We start from the raw sequence: 18310 nt of genomic DNA, 5'->3' as shown, positions 1-18310 counted from the left end.
AACTCGATGAGCAGATTTATCAAAGAGTGCCTGTAAATGATGTTACCCAGTGTTTTCTTTTCTTTAATTATTCAACCTTTCTGCATTTACATAGGAGTGTGAAATTAATTGAAGCAGAATTAATATTACAAGTCAGATAGACTACCTTGATAGTTTATTGGGACCTTCCTGCACGAAATGTACTTTTTATGAAGGTTCTGGTAGTTGACATTAGTTTCAAATAGTGGAAAGAGCTGGTAGCTGTCTGTGAAGATTCTCAGTCATCCAGGTCATGGTAATCTAAAAGGAGTTTTTAGAAAAGGCAAACTGGACGTGCAAAGTTTTGAGAAGACGTTTTGTTGGTCATATGGGTAGCTTCTAAAGTTCTAAAAGACTGGTGGGAATTTGAGGGTTAAATAGAAAACTCTGTGGGTAACTCTACAAGTCCAGTTGCCTTTTTAAAAAAACTTTTGGATTTGGAAGCTGTGGTTTGTAATAGTGAATTTATTGTGTTTTATTAACACACGTTCCTGTTATTTTGACAACCCCTTTGTAGTCAGTGGGCTAGGCCAAATAACAGAACGACTTGAGTGTTCGGTTCAGTCGGGTTTAAGGGCACCACAAACTATATCTCCCAAAATGATCATCCAGTTGAATTATCAGAATCAGAATCAGAAAAAACTTTATTTATCCCCAAAGGGCAATTAGGAGGGCAAAGAGCGGTACATAAAATAAAACTGTAAAACAGCAGATAAGGTATGACAAAGAAATAAATAAAATTAAATAAATAAAGTGAGGTCTGGTTAAAAAAAACAAAAAACAAAAAAACAATAAAATTTTAAAGTGACATCGTAGTTAAAGTGTCAAAGTAGTATTGCACAAGAGGTAGTATTGCACATGTGATATTGTGTTACACTCAAGTTACTGTGACCGTTGTATAGTTCTTAGAGTTCAGGAGGAGAATAACATTGGGAACAAAGGTTGCTCTCCTCCTCTGGGTCTTACAGGCCGGACATCGGAACCTGCGACCAGACGGCATCAACTCAAATGCTGGAAACAGTGCATGGGTTGAGTATTTGAGAATTTGAAGAGCAGGGCCGCTAGCCTGCTGCTCATACACAGTGCTCAGTGGTGTGCAGGGAGTCCAATAATCTTAGAACACACCTTGACAATATTATGCAGGCGGTTCCTATCCTGAACAGTTACAGAGTGATACCAGCAGCACATGGAGAAAGTTAAAACACTTTCAATGAATGTGTAATAGAATGTCAGCAAGATGTTCTTACTAACAGAAAAAGAGTTCAGTTTCCTTAGTAGGTACATCCTCTAGTGGCACTTCCTCAGGATCCCTTCAGTGTTGGAAGAGAACCTCAGTTGGCAGTCCAGAATGGTTCCCAGGTATCTGTATTCCCCAACTATCTGGACCAGAGAACCGATGATCATAGTGGTGACAGCTGCCAGCAGTTCCCTTTGGCTGCTTGAGAAGGTCACCACCATCTCCTTCGTTTTGCTGACATTCAGCTCCAGGCAGGAAGAGTCACACCACTCTACGAACTGCTGCAGAGCGGGTCCATGGTGGAGGGAGGGACCAGACAGGAGGGACAGGAGAACTGTGTCATCAGCAAACTTCACCAGGTGACAGTTGGAGTGCGTTGATCTGCACTCGTCAGTGTAAAGAATGAAGAGCAGTGGAGAAAGCACACAGCCTTGTGGGGAGCCAGTGGAGGTGGTGAGGAGATCAGACAGGTTATTGTTAATCCGGACTCGCTGGGTTCGGTTGGTGAGAAAGTCCAGGATCCAGAGGATGAGCTGGCTGCTCAGGTTGAAGTTCCGCTGGAGTCTCTCTGCCAGGATGTGCGGTTGTAGGGTGTTAAAGGCCGAGGAGAAGTCAGCAAACAGGAATCTGGCGGAGCTGTGGGGAAGCTCCAGGTGTCTGTGGATGGTGTCGATGATGAAGGCTTTGGCATCGTTCACACCTTTGCGACTTTGATATGCAAATTGGAGCGGGTCGAGTTGTGAGTTAGTCAGAGTGAGAATGTGTTGCTTGACTAGCCTCTCCATAGCCTTCATCAACTGGGAGGAGAGGGCCACTGGGCGCTGGTCATTCAGGGCCCTGGGGGGGCTTCTCTTGGGAATGGGGATAATGGTTGAGTGTGTCCAACATTTGGGGACAATTCCTGAGTTGATGGAGGTCTGGAACAGTTCCTGGAAGACACTCCCTAACTGGTCCGCACAGTGTCTGAGGACCCGGCCACTGATGTTATCGGCTCCAGGTCCACTGTTAGCCTTGGATCTCTTTAGGGCCCTCACTATGTCCGTGGTGAGGAAAGAGATGCCGGAGACATTGCGGTCGTCAGGTATGAGGGTGGATCTGATGTCCTCTAGCTGGGTGGAGTTGTTGGTCTCAAATCTGGAGAAGAAACAATTTAGGTCATTGGGGAGAGATGCTGGGGTGCTGCCGGGGATGTCAACAGGGTTGTCACTGATTGGAAGGTTAACAGCCGCCATTCTCTTCAGGCCCTGCCAAACTGAGTGGATGTTTCCATGAGGAAACGTTTCTTCCACCTTGTTCTTGTAGTTGAGCTTGGCAATCTTAATGGCCCTCTTGACTTCTTTTTTAATTATCATTATTATTATTAATATCCCCTTTCAGATGGGAAATTATCAATTTGCATAGTTGTTAAAGTGTCTGTTTTGGTTAGTTTATGTATGAATCAACCCCTTGTCTTGATGATTGGTCCACAAACAATCCAAGAAAAAAGAAAACGAAGATTCAGCCAATGTTCAACATAAACAGCATGGTAAACTGCAGTACTGGTGTTTTAAGTAATATAGCTTTTACTTGTATTCATACAAAGATCCCTGAGGAAACACAGAGGTATTAAATCATCTTTAAGTGCAAAATTATGAAATCCAAACACGAGCTTAAACTTGAGGAATAAACTCAACTGTCTAAAGTTAAACACCTTTCTATTATAAATTCAATTACAGGCATTGCAGCAAAGCGGTAACAAAGCTAAACTTAAATTAGTGCTGGAAGCAACCAACCACTTTAAGTTCTAATTGGGAATTGTAAATGGTAAATGGTCTTGCTTTTATATAGCGCTTTTCTACATACTCAAACCTACTTTTACAGTTAGAGACACATCCACCCATTCACACACCAGTGCCAGTTGCAGTGGGAGCTACTAGGGGTTCGGCGTCTTGCTGAAGGACACTTCAGCATATGGCACACTCTGGAGATCGAACTGCCCTTCGGTTCATGGACAACCCGCTCTACCCACTGGCCCTGGCTTTTTGTGAGATTCTTGTTCAGGAAAAGGAGGTCATTGAAGTGACCCAGAGTGAGGCGACTTCTTTTTGCGGTGACAATATCACCAGCAGTTAAAAAAAACTCTCTCAGCTGCAACACTGATCCTTAGGGTACCAAGATATCTCTTTGCTAGAGGAGCCAAAAGGGGATACTCCCTTTCATGCGACTTCCACCAGGGGAGAGGCCTTAAGTCCAGAAGGTTTCACCGCCCTGTACCTTCTGATTTCCTCTGCAGCTTTGTCTGCTGCCCCAGGAAGAAACTCCAAAGCACTGGATTCCTTGGACTTCTTGGGTGGAGGGGCCCCCTTTTTCTTCAGCTCCTTCATCAGATTTATCACCATCAAGCTGTTGCAAGATAAAGAAAAATCAGGTACGCTCATCACCTCACACACCACAGTGGCAGCTTCTGTTTGCACTCTGGAGAAGGTGGTGTTTCTTTCCTCGTCAGATAAGGAAGTCAGGATCCACTGTTGATGCAGCATTTTCTGTTGGGCCCTGTATTAGGGCTGGACAATTGATCGATTTTTGATCATGATTTCGATTTTGACTTCTCATGATCATAAAAACACTGTAATCAAAGGAAAATGATTAATGTGCCGTGCAGCGTGTATGCAAGTTCCTGCAGTGTAAAAGCACCGTGAACGCACCTCTGTTGCGTGCAGCTGCAGAAAGCTTGTGATGTGTGTGGATCAATTGTGGAACGAGCGATTGACAACATGGCAGAAAGCCAGCTTGAGCCTTTAGTTGAAAAGAAAGGTAGGAGAACTTTGGTCAGTTGGAGACATTTGAGTTCAAATTGTCAGACGTTGAGCAGAAGGAGATCGTCTGCAAAGTTTGTCGCGCTGTCATGTCTGCACCCCAAAGCAACATGACAAATTTATTTAACCATTTAAAGTTCTGCCATAAAGTGGTCTATGACAAAGTTTGAAGGAGCAAAAGACCCAAAAAAGTGTGTCAGCTTCAGCCACCACCACCGCCACACGGTCCTCCATTTAGGACACACTTTACAATGCCACTCCATATCCCACCGGCTCCCGGCGACAGCAAGAGATAACGGAGGCTGTGACATGTATGCTATAAAAAGTTATATTTAAAGTTGAGTTTTGGTGGTTCAGTAAATACTTTTATTTGAAATCAATGAATAATTGTTTTTATTAATCGCGATATCAGTATCAATCAAAATAATCGTGATTATTATATTTTCCACAGTCGTCCTGCCCTATCCTGTATCTGCAAAATGTTTCACACTTTAAAATCAATGATTTCAATCATTTCAATCAGTGATCACAGTAGGCGGATACACATACTATGCATACAAATAATCTCAAACACATAAAGTGCAGGGCTTATAATTGTGAATAAAACTACTATAACCAGTCAAATCAATGATGATGGACAGAGTTGGTGACTTATGCTCTGACATGACCTGTGTAGCTTCTTTCATTGGCTTTAGGGCCCTCACCAAATCCTCGGCCACTGTTGCATCTTCCACTGAGCTTTAGCTTGTGCACTGGCAGCTGAAACAGCTTCTGTGTTTCTTTAAGTATGTGGTTTGCCACAGTTCTACATCGAAAGAACGTTACCGTGCGCCTCACTCAGCCAAGCAGATGTGCAACAGTTGGAAGCTTAAGACCTGCGTGTGATGCTAAATTTAGTGTGTGTGCAAAAAAAGCCAGTGTGCACTGCCCGCATCATTTCCACAGCACGGATCATATTCAGGGCGATGTCTGTGATGATTGCTGGTCTTCATTGGTCAGCCCCCCCACTCCTGTATTGCTCCTGTCAACATTTACTGCAACAATATTAGCGGTATGGCTTGTTTGAACATCAGTTGTTTGTAGCGCATGAGACATGATGCTCCACTCCTCATCAACATAGTGGGAGGTCACTGTCATGTACGACTCCGTTGCCCTGGATGTCCAGGTGTCACAGGTTATGGCGACTGTCACGGCTAACTGCATTTTCATTTGGACGTCATTTTTCACAGATGTATACACTGCTGGGATTCATTTTGCTTTACCTATGTTTGATAAGTTGTGGTGGTTTTTGAAATGAAGTTGATTCCCTTCATCTTCAAGTCTTCTAGACATATCTTATATGTGGTCGTTGAAGGGCAAATTGTGCAGAGGTAACTGTCATCAGCCACTAAAAAGTCAAAAATGTTAAAGTGATGCATATTTAAAAATTTGGTGGAACTGAAACAAATCTAAATGTGGTTGTGATGTTTTCACATGTTTCAAACTCACCTTCCAGTCAACAACTTCTGGTCCAGACAAAGAGTAAAAATATAAAATGTGAACTCCTCATCAGTCGTTTTGTCTGCAGGTTGATCATGGTGCTAACGGGGAAGCGATCAGAGAAGGGTCCTGCCTGCTGGAAGAGGAGGGTAAAATCTGAGTACATGAGGCTTCGACAATTGAAACGCTTTAGACGGGCTGATGAGGTCAAGGTTTGTTCACACACAGAAGCTTCACACTGTGTACATCATTTTCGGCCTTCTCCTCCACATTGGCGTCAAAGTGAGATCCAAAGGTTATGAGCAATTAAAAATGCTGCATGCAAACATTACATGTATCCTAACATCCTTTTTCATTTATATTTGGTGAAGAAAATTGTGTGTGTCCAAGTGCACATGCGGATGGCAGTTTTGATTAGGTGTGTCAGATTTATGATGACTGTATAAAAGTCCATGAAAGAGTGTGTTATTGTCCAGAGATTGTTATCTTCTGTCTTCCTGGAAGCTGGCCCTTGTGTTGAAATACATCCATAATGACAAACATGACAGTAAAGTTATAGGGCATATTCACACCAAGCTCGTTTAGTTCGCTTGAAAAGGACCTTTTCTCTGGTGTGGACCTTTTGGTTAGTTCAGCGGACTCTGGTGCGGAGCAAACAAGTGAACCAAGACCACCTCTGCAGCTGGGACTTGGTTCACTTGTTTGGTCCGCACCAGAGTCTGTAACGAACCCTAGTCCGCCTCGTTTGTCGTGTGAATACAACAGTACCTTTTAATGTAATTAATATCTTACAGAAAAACTGTTACTGCCTTTGAAACCACCACCCACTCTTAAATGTTTAATGTTTAAAATATATTAAGTTTGTGTAACTTCATGGCCGCCAATGCCATGAAGTTAAACGATCTTAATATAGTTCATTCGCCGCAGGAAAAATAAGTGACAGTTTCGTCCACAAAAACAAGAAAAAAAACAAATGTGCGATCGATCACTAACTGGCATACCAGGAACAAAAAAGTTGTGTTCAGTCATTGGTCGTTTCATTCATTCATTCATTCGTTTCTATTTTATACCAAGAATGACCTGTAGGTCAACGTGGGGCACAGAAGAGAGCACTGCCTACTTGATATATAGTTGGAGGAGACCATTTAGCTGTTTGAAGCGCAAAAATGCACGTCTACGGCGACGTCTACGGCCAAATCGGCGAGAGAATATGCGAGTCAGTCTTTACCCAGACTCCAAGTGTGGGTAAAGTCTGGGTAAGCAGTGTTGGCTTCAAGTGAAAAAACTTCGCCAAAGATCCCACCAATAATTTTTATCCAGTGATTGAGCAGCTATGGACACACGTCTGTTTACAATGTTGGTCAACTTGTCAAAAAATGCAGTGTGAATACAAACACATTTTTTCTTTTATTTATTTATTTTTTTTAAAAAAGGTCCGGACCAAAGCACGTGAACTTTTGGATTTTGCTGGTGTGAATACACCCATAATTTCAGTTTTGCTTTCAGTCACTGTTGGTACATTTTCATGTAATTCTTCCAGAGCATGTTCAACACCAACCGCCAGAAAATCATGGAGCGAACTGATATTTTGAACCAGGAGTGGAAGACCAGGCGAATCCAGCCTATTCACATCATGACGTCTGGCAGCTCTTTGAGAGGGACCCGAGAGGTGAGCGGAATAGCATTGTTCTCAAAAGAAAAAAAATAAATCTTCTTTGATAACATTAATTGGATGTCTCAACATTGTGCACTAAAGAATAAAGTTAGTTTAATGTAGCTAATGCATGTCATTTAACACAATTACTTAATCGACCAACAAGATAGATAGATAGATAGATAGATAGATAGATTGCTTTATTCATCCCCGAAGGGAAATTAGGTTGTCACAGCAGTCCGGTATTTGGCTACAATAAAATACAATAGAATAAAATACTGAGGTATAAAAATAAAGGCAAAGGTAAAAACACAGAATAGGACAAGGACACTTGGAAAACACAAGATACATAGGTGGATAAGGTGCAGTGGCAGGATGAGGGCAGTAGTCCTGATGATATGATGGTAGTGTTATTGTAAATAAACAGTATATAGTAGTAGTATAGTATGTAATATAATAGTAGTATAGTATATAATATGATATAATATATAATAGAGTATATGATGGTAATAAAAGTATGTACTAATAATGGCAGCAGCATCAGTATGATATAAACATTGTTTAATAATAATAATAATAATAATAATAATATACACAAATATATACAAATGTGTCATGTGCAAGGTGGCCATACATAATTGCAATATATAATATGTAAACATGTATTAATGCATGTACATATATATATACACACACACACACACGAGGATATAATATACAATATATATTGTATATTATTGCAGCTGGAAGGAACGATGTACTGTATCGTTCCTTAGAGCAGCGGGGTTGAATGAGTCTATTGCTGAAGCTGCTCTTCAGCTTGTCCAGTGTTTTGTAGAGGGGGTGAGAGGGATTGTCCATGATTGCCAGCAGCTTTGCCAGCATCCTGTCCTCCACCACCTCCTCCAGGGTGACAAGCTTAGAGCCAACAACAGACTCTGCCTTTCTGATGAGTTTGTTCAGTCTGTTGGTGTCCTTTGCCTTGATGCCTGCACCCCAGGACATCACAGCAAAGAAGATGGTGCTCGCCACAACAGACTGATAGAACATCTGCAGCATCTTGTTGCAGACATTGAAGGACCTGAGCCTCCTCAGGAAGTAAAGCCGGCTCAGGCCCTTCTTGTAGACGGCCTCTGCATTAGTGGACCAGTCCAGTTTATTGTTCAGTGAGACCCCCAAGTACTCAACAGGTCAACAGAGGTGTTGAGGTTGGAGTTGAACCTATTGAAAAATAAGTTCAGCTCGTTAGCACGTTGTTCATCCCCCTCCACTGCTCCCCCACCAGATAACATTCAGAGAAGAAAGATCATCCTGATGTGGCCATTAAGACTTTTGAAAACATATTTTACATGCACCTGTTAAAAAATACAGGGTAAAAAATGTCAGAGCACCATGGATTGATGCTGAGCTGCGAAGCATTATGGCAGATAGAGATGTGGAGTAAAGATGATTGGGAAACCTAATGAGAAATCAAGTTCCTAAAATCAATTCAGGGAAATACAGGTATTCATTGATGCAGGTGATTCATTTCTGACAAAACCACATGGAACTGCAATTGATGAGTTTTTTTTATTAATGAGGTGGACTAATTTAAACAAGAATTGTCATTTATGAATGCATAGACCATCACATGAGTGCAGGATTAAAAAAACTTGTGAAAGACAGTAGTTAGGTGTATAGCCCCCACCGTTGAAACAGGCAGGAACAGGAAGCACAGACTGCTATCAGGCTAACACCTAAAATCCACCGGGTCCGTCCGCGTCGCGTATTGTAAGCGTCGCGTCATCGCGAGTAATACGCGCCCATTAAAGTCTATGTATCAACCTCCACAGGCTCCGTAGTGCTCCGTTTTAGATGCGTCCCAGAAGTGTCTCTACGCTCGGCCACGCGGGCATTACGCCTCTGTTCTATTTTTGATGCTCGATACGAGCCACACGCGTCAAGCTTGACAGAGAGTGGATCGTTCGGACAGGAAGTCTGACAGAAATTGCAGAGCGAATATGAGCAGACTTCCGGGGCGTATTTCCTGTTGCTAGATCAACATTACACTATCATTCCGTAGCAGTTCTAGTTTTGACAGAGCCGTTGCTAATCTGCGCTAAGCTGAACAGAGCAGATTGCATCAGGACAGGAAATCTGACACAGAATCAACGTAAAACACTTCCGCCCCCTTTCAAAATAAAGCACAATACGCCGTTCACGAAGCCTCACAACTTCACATCAACATTACGTCATGGCCGAATTGAAGTGGAGCAGCATAAAATCATTTATGATTCAAAAAAATCTTTTTATAAGGACAATACTAGAAAGGACAAAGCCTGGAATGTAATCCCACGGTCTCGTGTACGTCCAGGATTATCACGTGATCTCGTGATATGAAATGAATATGGCCGGCTCGCAAGCCAGCGCTACGCTGCCGTTCCGCGCCCGTGTCGCACCCAGTGAGTTATGACGCTGAGTGGAGGACAGACCAAATACGTGACGCTTGCGAGGCGCGGCGCGGACAAACCCGGTGGATTTTCGATGTAAAGGATATCATAGGCCTGGGGCTGTGTGCAGGGAAACCTTGGTGGAGCAAGGCATCGGTAACAGAAAAGAGAAAGATGGTAGTGGAGGAAATTTATAGGCAAGAGGAAGCAGTAAGATGTACTAAGGCAGTGTCGCAGGCTAAGCAAGGACAGTGGGTGAACTGGGAGATTGTAGAGAAAAGGAAGTTATATACTGTCATCTCCCCAGAACCTAAACCAATGGTTAGGGGAGGATGCTGCCTGCCCACTGTGTTCTTCTGTATGTACACTTAGCGACATTCTGACAGGTTGCGGGGTTAGTCTCTCCCAGGGCTTTATACCTGGCGTCATAACCAGGTTCTGAAATGCGTAGCAGCTGCAACTGAGGAAAAACGTGTTGAAGGAAATTCCTCATCGACTACAAAGGAGAGTAGGTATATTATGTTTGTTCGGGAAAGAGAAAAGGCCAGACCGGGAAGGATCAGGCATAGTGCAAGGTAGCCATGGGTGGGCGGAGCCTGGGAGTTGAGGTCCAACTTAAACAGTCATCTAACTGTCCCAGCCCAGATGGTGAACACTCGCCAGAGACCAGACCTGCTGTCCTGGTTGGAAATAGAGAAGGTAGTGTACTGTGTGGACCTTACTCTCCCGTGTAAAGACAGAGTTGAGTAGACTAATGACCACAAGAGAGCTAGGTATGCAAAGATGGCATCAGAAGCTGAGCAGCGAGGCTGGATTTATCTCTGAAATTTGAATTAAAGTTAATTTAAAACACGTACACCAGCATTTATCAAATATAAGCACTGATCAACCAGGAGGGATGGATAATCTAGATGGAAAGCTTTTGAAATTGGTGGCTGGCTGTCTGGCTGGACCTTTTTGCCACATTTTAACACCAGCATAGAAAAAAATATCTTGACTACACCGTGGATATAGGAAAAGGTTGTTCCTCTAAAGAAAAATGCAACAGAGGGTTTTAGTGGTGCAAACAGTTGACCAAAAACAATAGCTTCACTGGCTTGGTTGGAAGACTTTCAAAATAAATAGAAATCAGCTCTTAATATAGTTTAGTGCAAATGGGAATTAAACATCCATTACCGATATGGATTGGCTCATTGTCACCGATACCCGATCTAGAATTTTTTACAATATCGGTACTGATACTAATACAAATATCGGATCGGTGCATCCCTACATGCAACACGAGGTTGTTTTTCACTTACTGCCGCAAAAACTAATACAACACACTCAGTGTTTCCTCTAGGATTTTTTTCAGCAGTGGGGCAGGCTCTCCAGGGAGCCGTTGTGGCGTAAACAAATGACACTTTACTGTAGATTTTACTTTTACAACCTATTTAGTGGATGGCCAGTTGAAAATGGCTTTTTAAGTAAAAATAAATAAATCAATAAAAAAAAAAAGGTTCATCAACACTCACCATTATCAGTGTGGTAGAGCCATGTGGCGCTATTTTTTTTTTTTTTTTTTTTTTTTTACACCCATTTAGGGTCCCAATATCCTTCAGACAGTTCTTCTAGTGGCTCCATATAGCTGCTTGTTCTTCTGCGACTGGCTGTCTTGGATGTTTTTGTTCAGGGGTCACACTCCAGCGCAGTGGTTGTGGAGCATGCGCCTATGCATTATCCGATTGGATAACTGGAAAACTGCAGTTACTGTATACATGTCAGAGAAAATCGAATTCCAATCGCATTATCTGGGTGTCTCAATCGGATAACGAGAACTCCGATTTTAATCAGTGTAACATGTTTACATGCACTTAAGTTCTCTTGTTGTAGTCCGATTAAGGCAATAATTAGTTTTTTTCACGTGCATGTAAACGCACTGACTGAGCGACACTGGCTTAATTAACTTAAGTTACCAATATGTTTTGTAACGTTAGCTGGCCATTGATATTTTGCGAATGTCTAGCTATGAATTATCTTAAGTTCATAAGTCTATGGTAAATCACTGCCCTTTTTTCCAAGATCACACTCCTCTGACTTTCTGACCTGGTGCCTGGGTGCCACGTTCTCACGAGTAATTAACGTCGTAATACCCCCACTCTCTATCCTGCCCTCCCAAAGAGTCTGAGCAAGATAGTTATCTGTTGTTTACCTTAGTACTTGCAAGTACCTGACCCAACAGGACTCTGCTGCGAAGGTGGACACATGCGGCGGTGGTGTATTTGCGACAATAAAAAATAGAGAAATTTGAAGTAGTTGCGGCTTGGATTTTTGGAATGCCGGCCCGCCACTCCTAAATGAATGTAGAGGAAACACTGCTATGTACTGAGGAATGAGCATATGGAACAGTTTGCCACCAGCCATTAAACATTTAACAAGTAAATTGTTTTTAAAAAGAGTTTGAAGAAATACCTTATGTCACAGAAAAACCCTTAATCCGAATAATTTCTGATAACTTGATCATCAATGGGAAATTTTTCTCGGACACGTCTCTGCAGTTTTAGTTGATTCACCACTATTTACCATCACTTCTGAGCTGTAGTGAATGGTTTACAGGCTTTTTTTAGATATATTGTAAATACCTGTTGTTATGAATGTTATTGGTAGATTAAATTATTGTTTAATTTTATCATTATTATTATTATTATTGATTGTTGATGGTTATTTTATTATTATTGTTTGGTCATTTTGTTTTTGTGTATTTTGTTTAGTTTGTCTTTGTAATGTTGACTTGTGTGGACCCCAGGAAGAGTAGTTGTTACCTTTGGTAGTGACTAATGGGGATCCAAATAAATAAAATAAAAAAGATGAAGAGAAATGTTCTGATTATGATTTCTCTTTCTGTCTTTTGCAGTGCACGGTTGACAGCAGCTTCTCTGAGTTTTCTAGACAAGTCATCCCTCTGAAGACACTGAATGCTGTGGCATCGGTGCCGGTCATGTACTCTTGGTCACCGCTGCAGCAGAACTTCATGGTGTGTATGAACCTGTAACAATTTCATGTTGTGAAAAACGGTATACAGTGGTGTGAATATTTCTCATTTCTTGCATGTTTGTCACATTTAAATATTTTAGATCATCAAACTAATTTAAACATAAGTCAAAGATAACACAAGTAAACACAAAATCCAATCAAAAAAGTTTTTATTGGTAAGGGAAAACCAAATCCAAACCTACATGGCCTATTGTGAAAAAGTATCTGGACCCTAAACCTAATAACTGGATGCCACAGCATCTCAATAGGATTCACATCAGACCTTTGACTAGGCCACTCCAAAGTCTTCCTTAAGTATTTTGTCATCCATTCAGAAGTGGACTTGCTGATGTGTTTTGGATCATTGGCATGCTACAGAACCCAAGTTCGCTTCAGCTTGAGGTTATGAACAGATGACCGGACATTCTCCTTCAAGATTTTTTTTGCCACTTGTCCCCGTTCAGCTCAAACTCAGCTCAAAATCAGGATCATTTAATTCAGGCCAACAACTTGATGTATTCATATGATGTAATTGGGGCATCAGCTTCCAGCTTTATTGTAGCCCATGTAACATTATGGAATTACGAAATCCAACTCACCAAAAGAAATGATGTTTTTATCTGCTCCCACGTTCATTTTACTCCAGAGGTGTTATTTCTGGGGGAATGAGACGAATTGTCATACACGCGATTTATGTGTAATTTATGCATTCTGCAATCCTTTGCCATGCCATTTGGCGTCTCTTCAATGCAGCCATGGTGTTCGACTTTTCGAAATTTCGACTGAGATTTACTTTTTTGAGGAGAATCAGTCTTTGGTCCTTGTAGGAGACGTATGTTGTTCTTTTTGCTGGCACATCAGTGCTCATGATTGTGATTGATCTACTGCCTTGGAACCCACCCTTTATACTTGCGTGTTTCACAACAAGACAAACCTGGGTTAAGTTACTGAGATGATAACCAGCATCGTCATATCACTTATCCAGATTGTCATTGTTGTGGATAGGTTCAGCTGCATAAGTTGGAGTAACCCCGGCTAAGTTAAGTAACCCCTCGCTTCGTGATACAGGCCTCAGGTGTTGTTAACAACCCAAGTAATCCACACATAGAAAGAAACCAAAACAAATAAGTTCAAAAATTAAGTTATGTGTAATAATGTGAAATGACACACTGAAAAAGCATTGAACACGCTTACTGATATTCATTTAATACTTTGTACTAGGAACAGTTTATGAAAACGTTGGAACTGTTCGGTTCGACTGTCTCGGTTCGGTTCGCGTGTGTTGGGTCCGGTTCATAAGCCCGAGCTGCTCCTTTTTTTTTATTATGCTTTTCTGATAGGCGAAGCGTGTACACTCCAGAGCAGCAGGTGGCGGTACTGCGCCTTTGAGCCAACCGCCCGTAGTACGTCAGTCAGTTTTAGCAAACTTGGATGTCACCTATGCTGCCCTCTGGTAGGACGACTGATCATCTTGCCCGTCTTGGAGACCATCCGGCCACATTCGTCCAATACGAATGACGTCCCAATGTCATTGCTGTAGATTCTGGGGGTGTGGATCAGCGAGTCGATTTTTCGCTCGTTCTTGGCGTACAGCTTGATGTTATCCATGTAGAGCAGGTAGCCGATTGTTACTCCACTTCGGAACTGGTATCCACTCTTTGTGATGATCTGACTGTGGGGGTTCAGGCCTATGGTAAATGTATCAAAACATCTAACCCGCTATAACAGTATTACTTGGTAGAATTACATTTCAAAGATATTTCTTTAACTAGCCTCTGGATTAGGGCTGAACGGTTTGGATAAAATTTAACAATATTCATGCCAGATATCTCAATATCGATACGATATGATATGACTACGGGTTCAGTGAAAACCAAGCATTTTTCAGAAAAATAAAAACACCATAATACAAAAAAATGTTGAAAGTGCAGTTTTACTGCTACTTACTGGGATGACTGAGAAGTCCCCCAGTGTTTCGCTCATTGTCATAAATGAAACATGTTTGCTGTGCTACCTTGCTTCGTTGCAATATTTGCTAAGCACAGCCTGCACAACACCTCACTCTGGTTAATATCGTCCTTTTTGAATCCAAAATACCTCCAAATAATGGAGGATGATTTATGTTTTGGCACTAAGTCAGATTATGCACTGCCACCGGCCACATTATCTTCCGCACTCATTTTGGCCTGAACGGTGCATTCAAGGGCAATCGTAAAAATTATGTTTGTTGTGACTGCCAGAGCTGTACATGCAGGGCGAGCACAGGAATGGGAAATCTGTATCATCTATATCGTTGCTTTTTCGACTTGAAAGTTCATAAGTAGATATAGATACAATAATATACGATACATAGTACAGTTCATATTCATGTTCATACTGACTGTATATACTATATACAGATGCATAGATGTATATTCTGTTCTTCGTACGTTCTATTTTTATGCTTATAGTGTTGTTCTTTATTTTTGTTGTACCATTGAGCAAAGTGACCGGAGTCAAATTCCTTGTATGTGTTCACATACCTGGCAATAAGTTATATTCTTACAGCTGAATATACATTTCAGATATGATGGAGCTAGGCCTTTCAGGGCCTTGTATGTAAGGAGGAGGATTTTAAATTCAATTCTAGATTTTAAAGGGAGCCAATGAAGAGAAGCTAAAACAGGGGCATTATGAACATTGCCCATGTTGATTGCAGGAACGGCAGGCTTGTATCTCCTCTTCTTTACTTTCACTTTCTTTCCAGCTTTGCAGTCATGCAGTCATCTATGTAGCTCCGAGATTACAGGCCTGGCTCCGGGCGCCAGTAAGGGTTTATGCAGCGCTATTAGCTGGTCGTGTGTGTAAGCAATGGCCATGCTGTTCTCTGCATAACATTCTGTTACCATCAGTAACAAAAGTAGCAGTAAAAGTGAAAGAAAACTTTTGAGGCTCACTAAAAACATTGCCACACATGGTGGCCCAGAGAACCACCACAGTCATAGAGCATGCTGAAGCCCTGGCTCCCATGAGCAAGTGACAGCGACCACCCCCAGACTGCCCAAGTGTGTGTAAACTGGAGTAGTCCAGGAACTTAAAATAAATAAACGTGCACTAAATTTAACCTATTTGTATGAGCTGCATTACCTGGTGTCATAACCGCATATATATTCAGAATAATGAAGACAAACAATTCAAGTCTGTAAATTAGTGTCTGGAAAAAGTATGGAATTTTGAAATTTCAAATGTGTAGGAACCCTGCACACAACTGTCCTGCAGCCTTCCCTGACGTAGGGCCCACTGCTCCACCCTAGGCAGTCCTCCAAGGTATGATGCATTAAAAACTTGCATTGGGTTTGTGGAGAGTATGCATCGATGTCACTGCAGTCTGCGACCACGTCCACCTCAGTGGCAAAAACATGGTCAATCAGTAAATAAAGTGAGACCAGGAAAAGTGTGGATTATTAGATTAAATTAAAGGAAATTGGACTCAACAATGATCATACGAATCTAAGTGGATTAGCTTCAGTTTCAGTTAGTTGGTTTTAGGTCATTTCAGTTAGGATAAATGTAGCTAAATAAAAGATGTCAGCGCTAAGAGCTTTACTGAGAAGTAATCTTAGCCATACCATGCTGTAGCGTCTGGCCAGACACTAGGACGATGAAGAGTGATTGCAAATATTAAGTTTATTTTTTTGTTATTTATTATTAGAACTGAAATAGTTACTGTCGGCTGTAACTTCGCCAAAACAACATGGACAAACTTATCTGACAGCCCTCCGTAACTTCAGGTATGACTTCACCGAATGTGAATCACAACACCAGGTTTCGGTCTCTGGATTCCAGTTGTTTCTTCATAATGCAACGATCCATTTACTTCTCTGTTCTTTGACAGTCAGATACCTGTCAAAATGTATCTCTGACTGCTTTTCAAATCTGTTGGTTCAGTGAATCGTACAACAGCTCTTTGTCTTTTTTTTATTAATTCATTTTGCAATTTAGATGCTATTAAAGCCTATGATTCAAACTGATGCGACTAATCTCACCTGTCACTTTTTGTCACTCGTGCATTGGTGTACCTAGCAGTGACAGTAACATAGTGTAGAGTGGAGCGTGATCTGAGTGCAATTTAGGAGGCAGGCAAGTGAGGGCTAGGTCCCCAGCTGTATGGCTGCAGACGCAGTGGCCCAGGGGACTGTGGCAGTAATTTGTCCTGGGGGTGGCTAGAGAAATTGAACTCGTTTTTTTTTTTTTTTTCTTTACACAAACAGGGCCATCTAGGTTTGGATTTTTCCCTTAATAATAAAACCTTTTTAAAACTGCATTTTGTGTTTCCTTGTGTTATCCTTGTCTTATATTTAATTATGTGTGATCTGAAATATTAAGGTGTGACAAACATGCAAAAAAAAATAAGAAATCAGAAAGGGGGCAAACACTTATTCACATCACTGTAGATTTTGCTTTCAACTTTGTTGTAGGAAAATAATATGGCATTAGTATCAGTACTTCACAGCATTTGTCAGTAAGGGAGAGTTTAAACTTCCAACATTCTGCTGGGTTGCATGTGGGACAGCAGTAGCTTTTTGAACCAATCGGAGCTCTGTGTACGAGTTGTGTTGTAATGTGTAATTTTCTAGTGTTTTCATTGATAAAAGTCATTATGGGATTCAACCAACACAGCCAAATACAAGATTAAAAAACGCTACCCACTAAAAAGACACAAAGCGCTACCTAGTGTTGTGGAGATGGAGACATGTTCCCACCAGTTATTCGATTTTCAGAATCAATTCAGGAAATGGGCAGTATCTGTCCATATTTGTCAGTGGTTGGGACAGTTGACTATGTCTGCCTATTTCTAATGTTTGTTATGGTTCTTTTTGCTACAGGTGGAGGATGAGACGGTGCTACATAACATTCCCTACATGGGAGATGAGATCCTAGACCAGGATGGTACTTTCATAGAAGAGCTCATAAAAAACTACGATGGCAAAGTCCATGGAGACAGAGGTGAGAGTCAGTTTGACACAGCTGATGACCTGCTGACACAGCTGATAACAAATGAACAAATGTGTATTGTCATACAAATAAAGATTCTCTCACTGTAAGAATTCTTCAAATAGTCAAAGCGCAAAAAGTCTTCTGCACTTTTCTGCACTAGCATATCAGTGTGTATTCCAATTGAAAATAGTACTGCTATTTTGGGCAATTTCCATCAGAACAAAAGAGCTGATGAAAGATAAATTATGATTCAGAAAGTGGAGATAGTTTAAACGTTTATCAGACAATGTAAAATGTGAGACAAGATGTTACAAGTCTAGAAATCCAAAAACATTTTAGTGTTTATTTGTCCCTCAACAGTTTTCAGATGAATGCAGGGCTCCAGACTAACTTTTTACATTGGTTGCACTGGTGCACCTAACATTTTTTTTTTTTTTTTTTTTTTTTTAAGGTGCACCCAACACGGGTGCTGGCGTGTCATGTGTTTTTTTTTTTTTTTTTTTTTTTTTTTGACATGCTGTGCTTTTTTTAAAGTTTCGATACGAAACGTTGTTGACCCGCTTACAAATGCACTATTACCGACCATACTCTGACCGCACTCATGACATACAGTGCATTGTATTACCGTTTCAACCAGTCCTGCCAAAAGAATACGTTTTCAGCTTTTTACTTTGAGTCTCTTTCCTTTGAGGGCCGGGCTCTTTCTCAG

The 18310-nt window shown here is 41.3% G+C and overlaps 1 protein-coding gene across 2 annotated transcripts in view; it reads left to right on the top strand.

Annotated features, from left to right (window-relative positions):
• Positions 1-18310, top strand: part of ezh2 (enhancer of zeste 2 polycomb repressive complex 2 subunit) — a 38769-nt gene that overhangs the window by 1365 nt on the left and 19094 nt on the right. The window contains exons 2-6 of one of the 2 annotated variants that reach the window (XM_047612274.1): positions 3528-3662; positions 5618-5741; positions 7070-7198; positions 12506-12625; positions 17490-17610. In XM_047612274.1, coding sequence (XP_047468230.1) covers positions 5625-5741; positions 7070-7198; positions 12506-12625; positions 17490-17610 — 487 coding nt within the window. In that variant the 5' untranslated portion in view covers positions 3528-3662; positions 5618-5624. The remainder of the gene's footprint in view (positions 1-3527; positions 3663-5617; positions 5742-7069; positions 7199-12505; positions 12626-17489; positions 17611-18310) is intronic. The other variant, XM_047612273.1, reaches the window with a different exon arrangement.

The sequence above is a fragment of the Mugil cephalus genome, chromosome 18 (genome assembly GCF_022458985.1).
Source record: "Mugil cephalus isolate CIBA_MC_2020 chromosome 18, CIBA_Mcephalus_1.1, whole genome shotgun sequence".
NCBI lineage: Eukaryota > Metazoa > Chordata > Actinopteri > Mugiliformes > Mugilidae > Mugil > Mugil cephalus.
The sequence above is the reverse complement of the archived record's forward strand: the minus strand, read 5'-3'. Positions and strand labels throughout refer to the sequence as shown.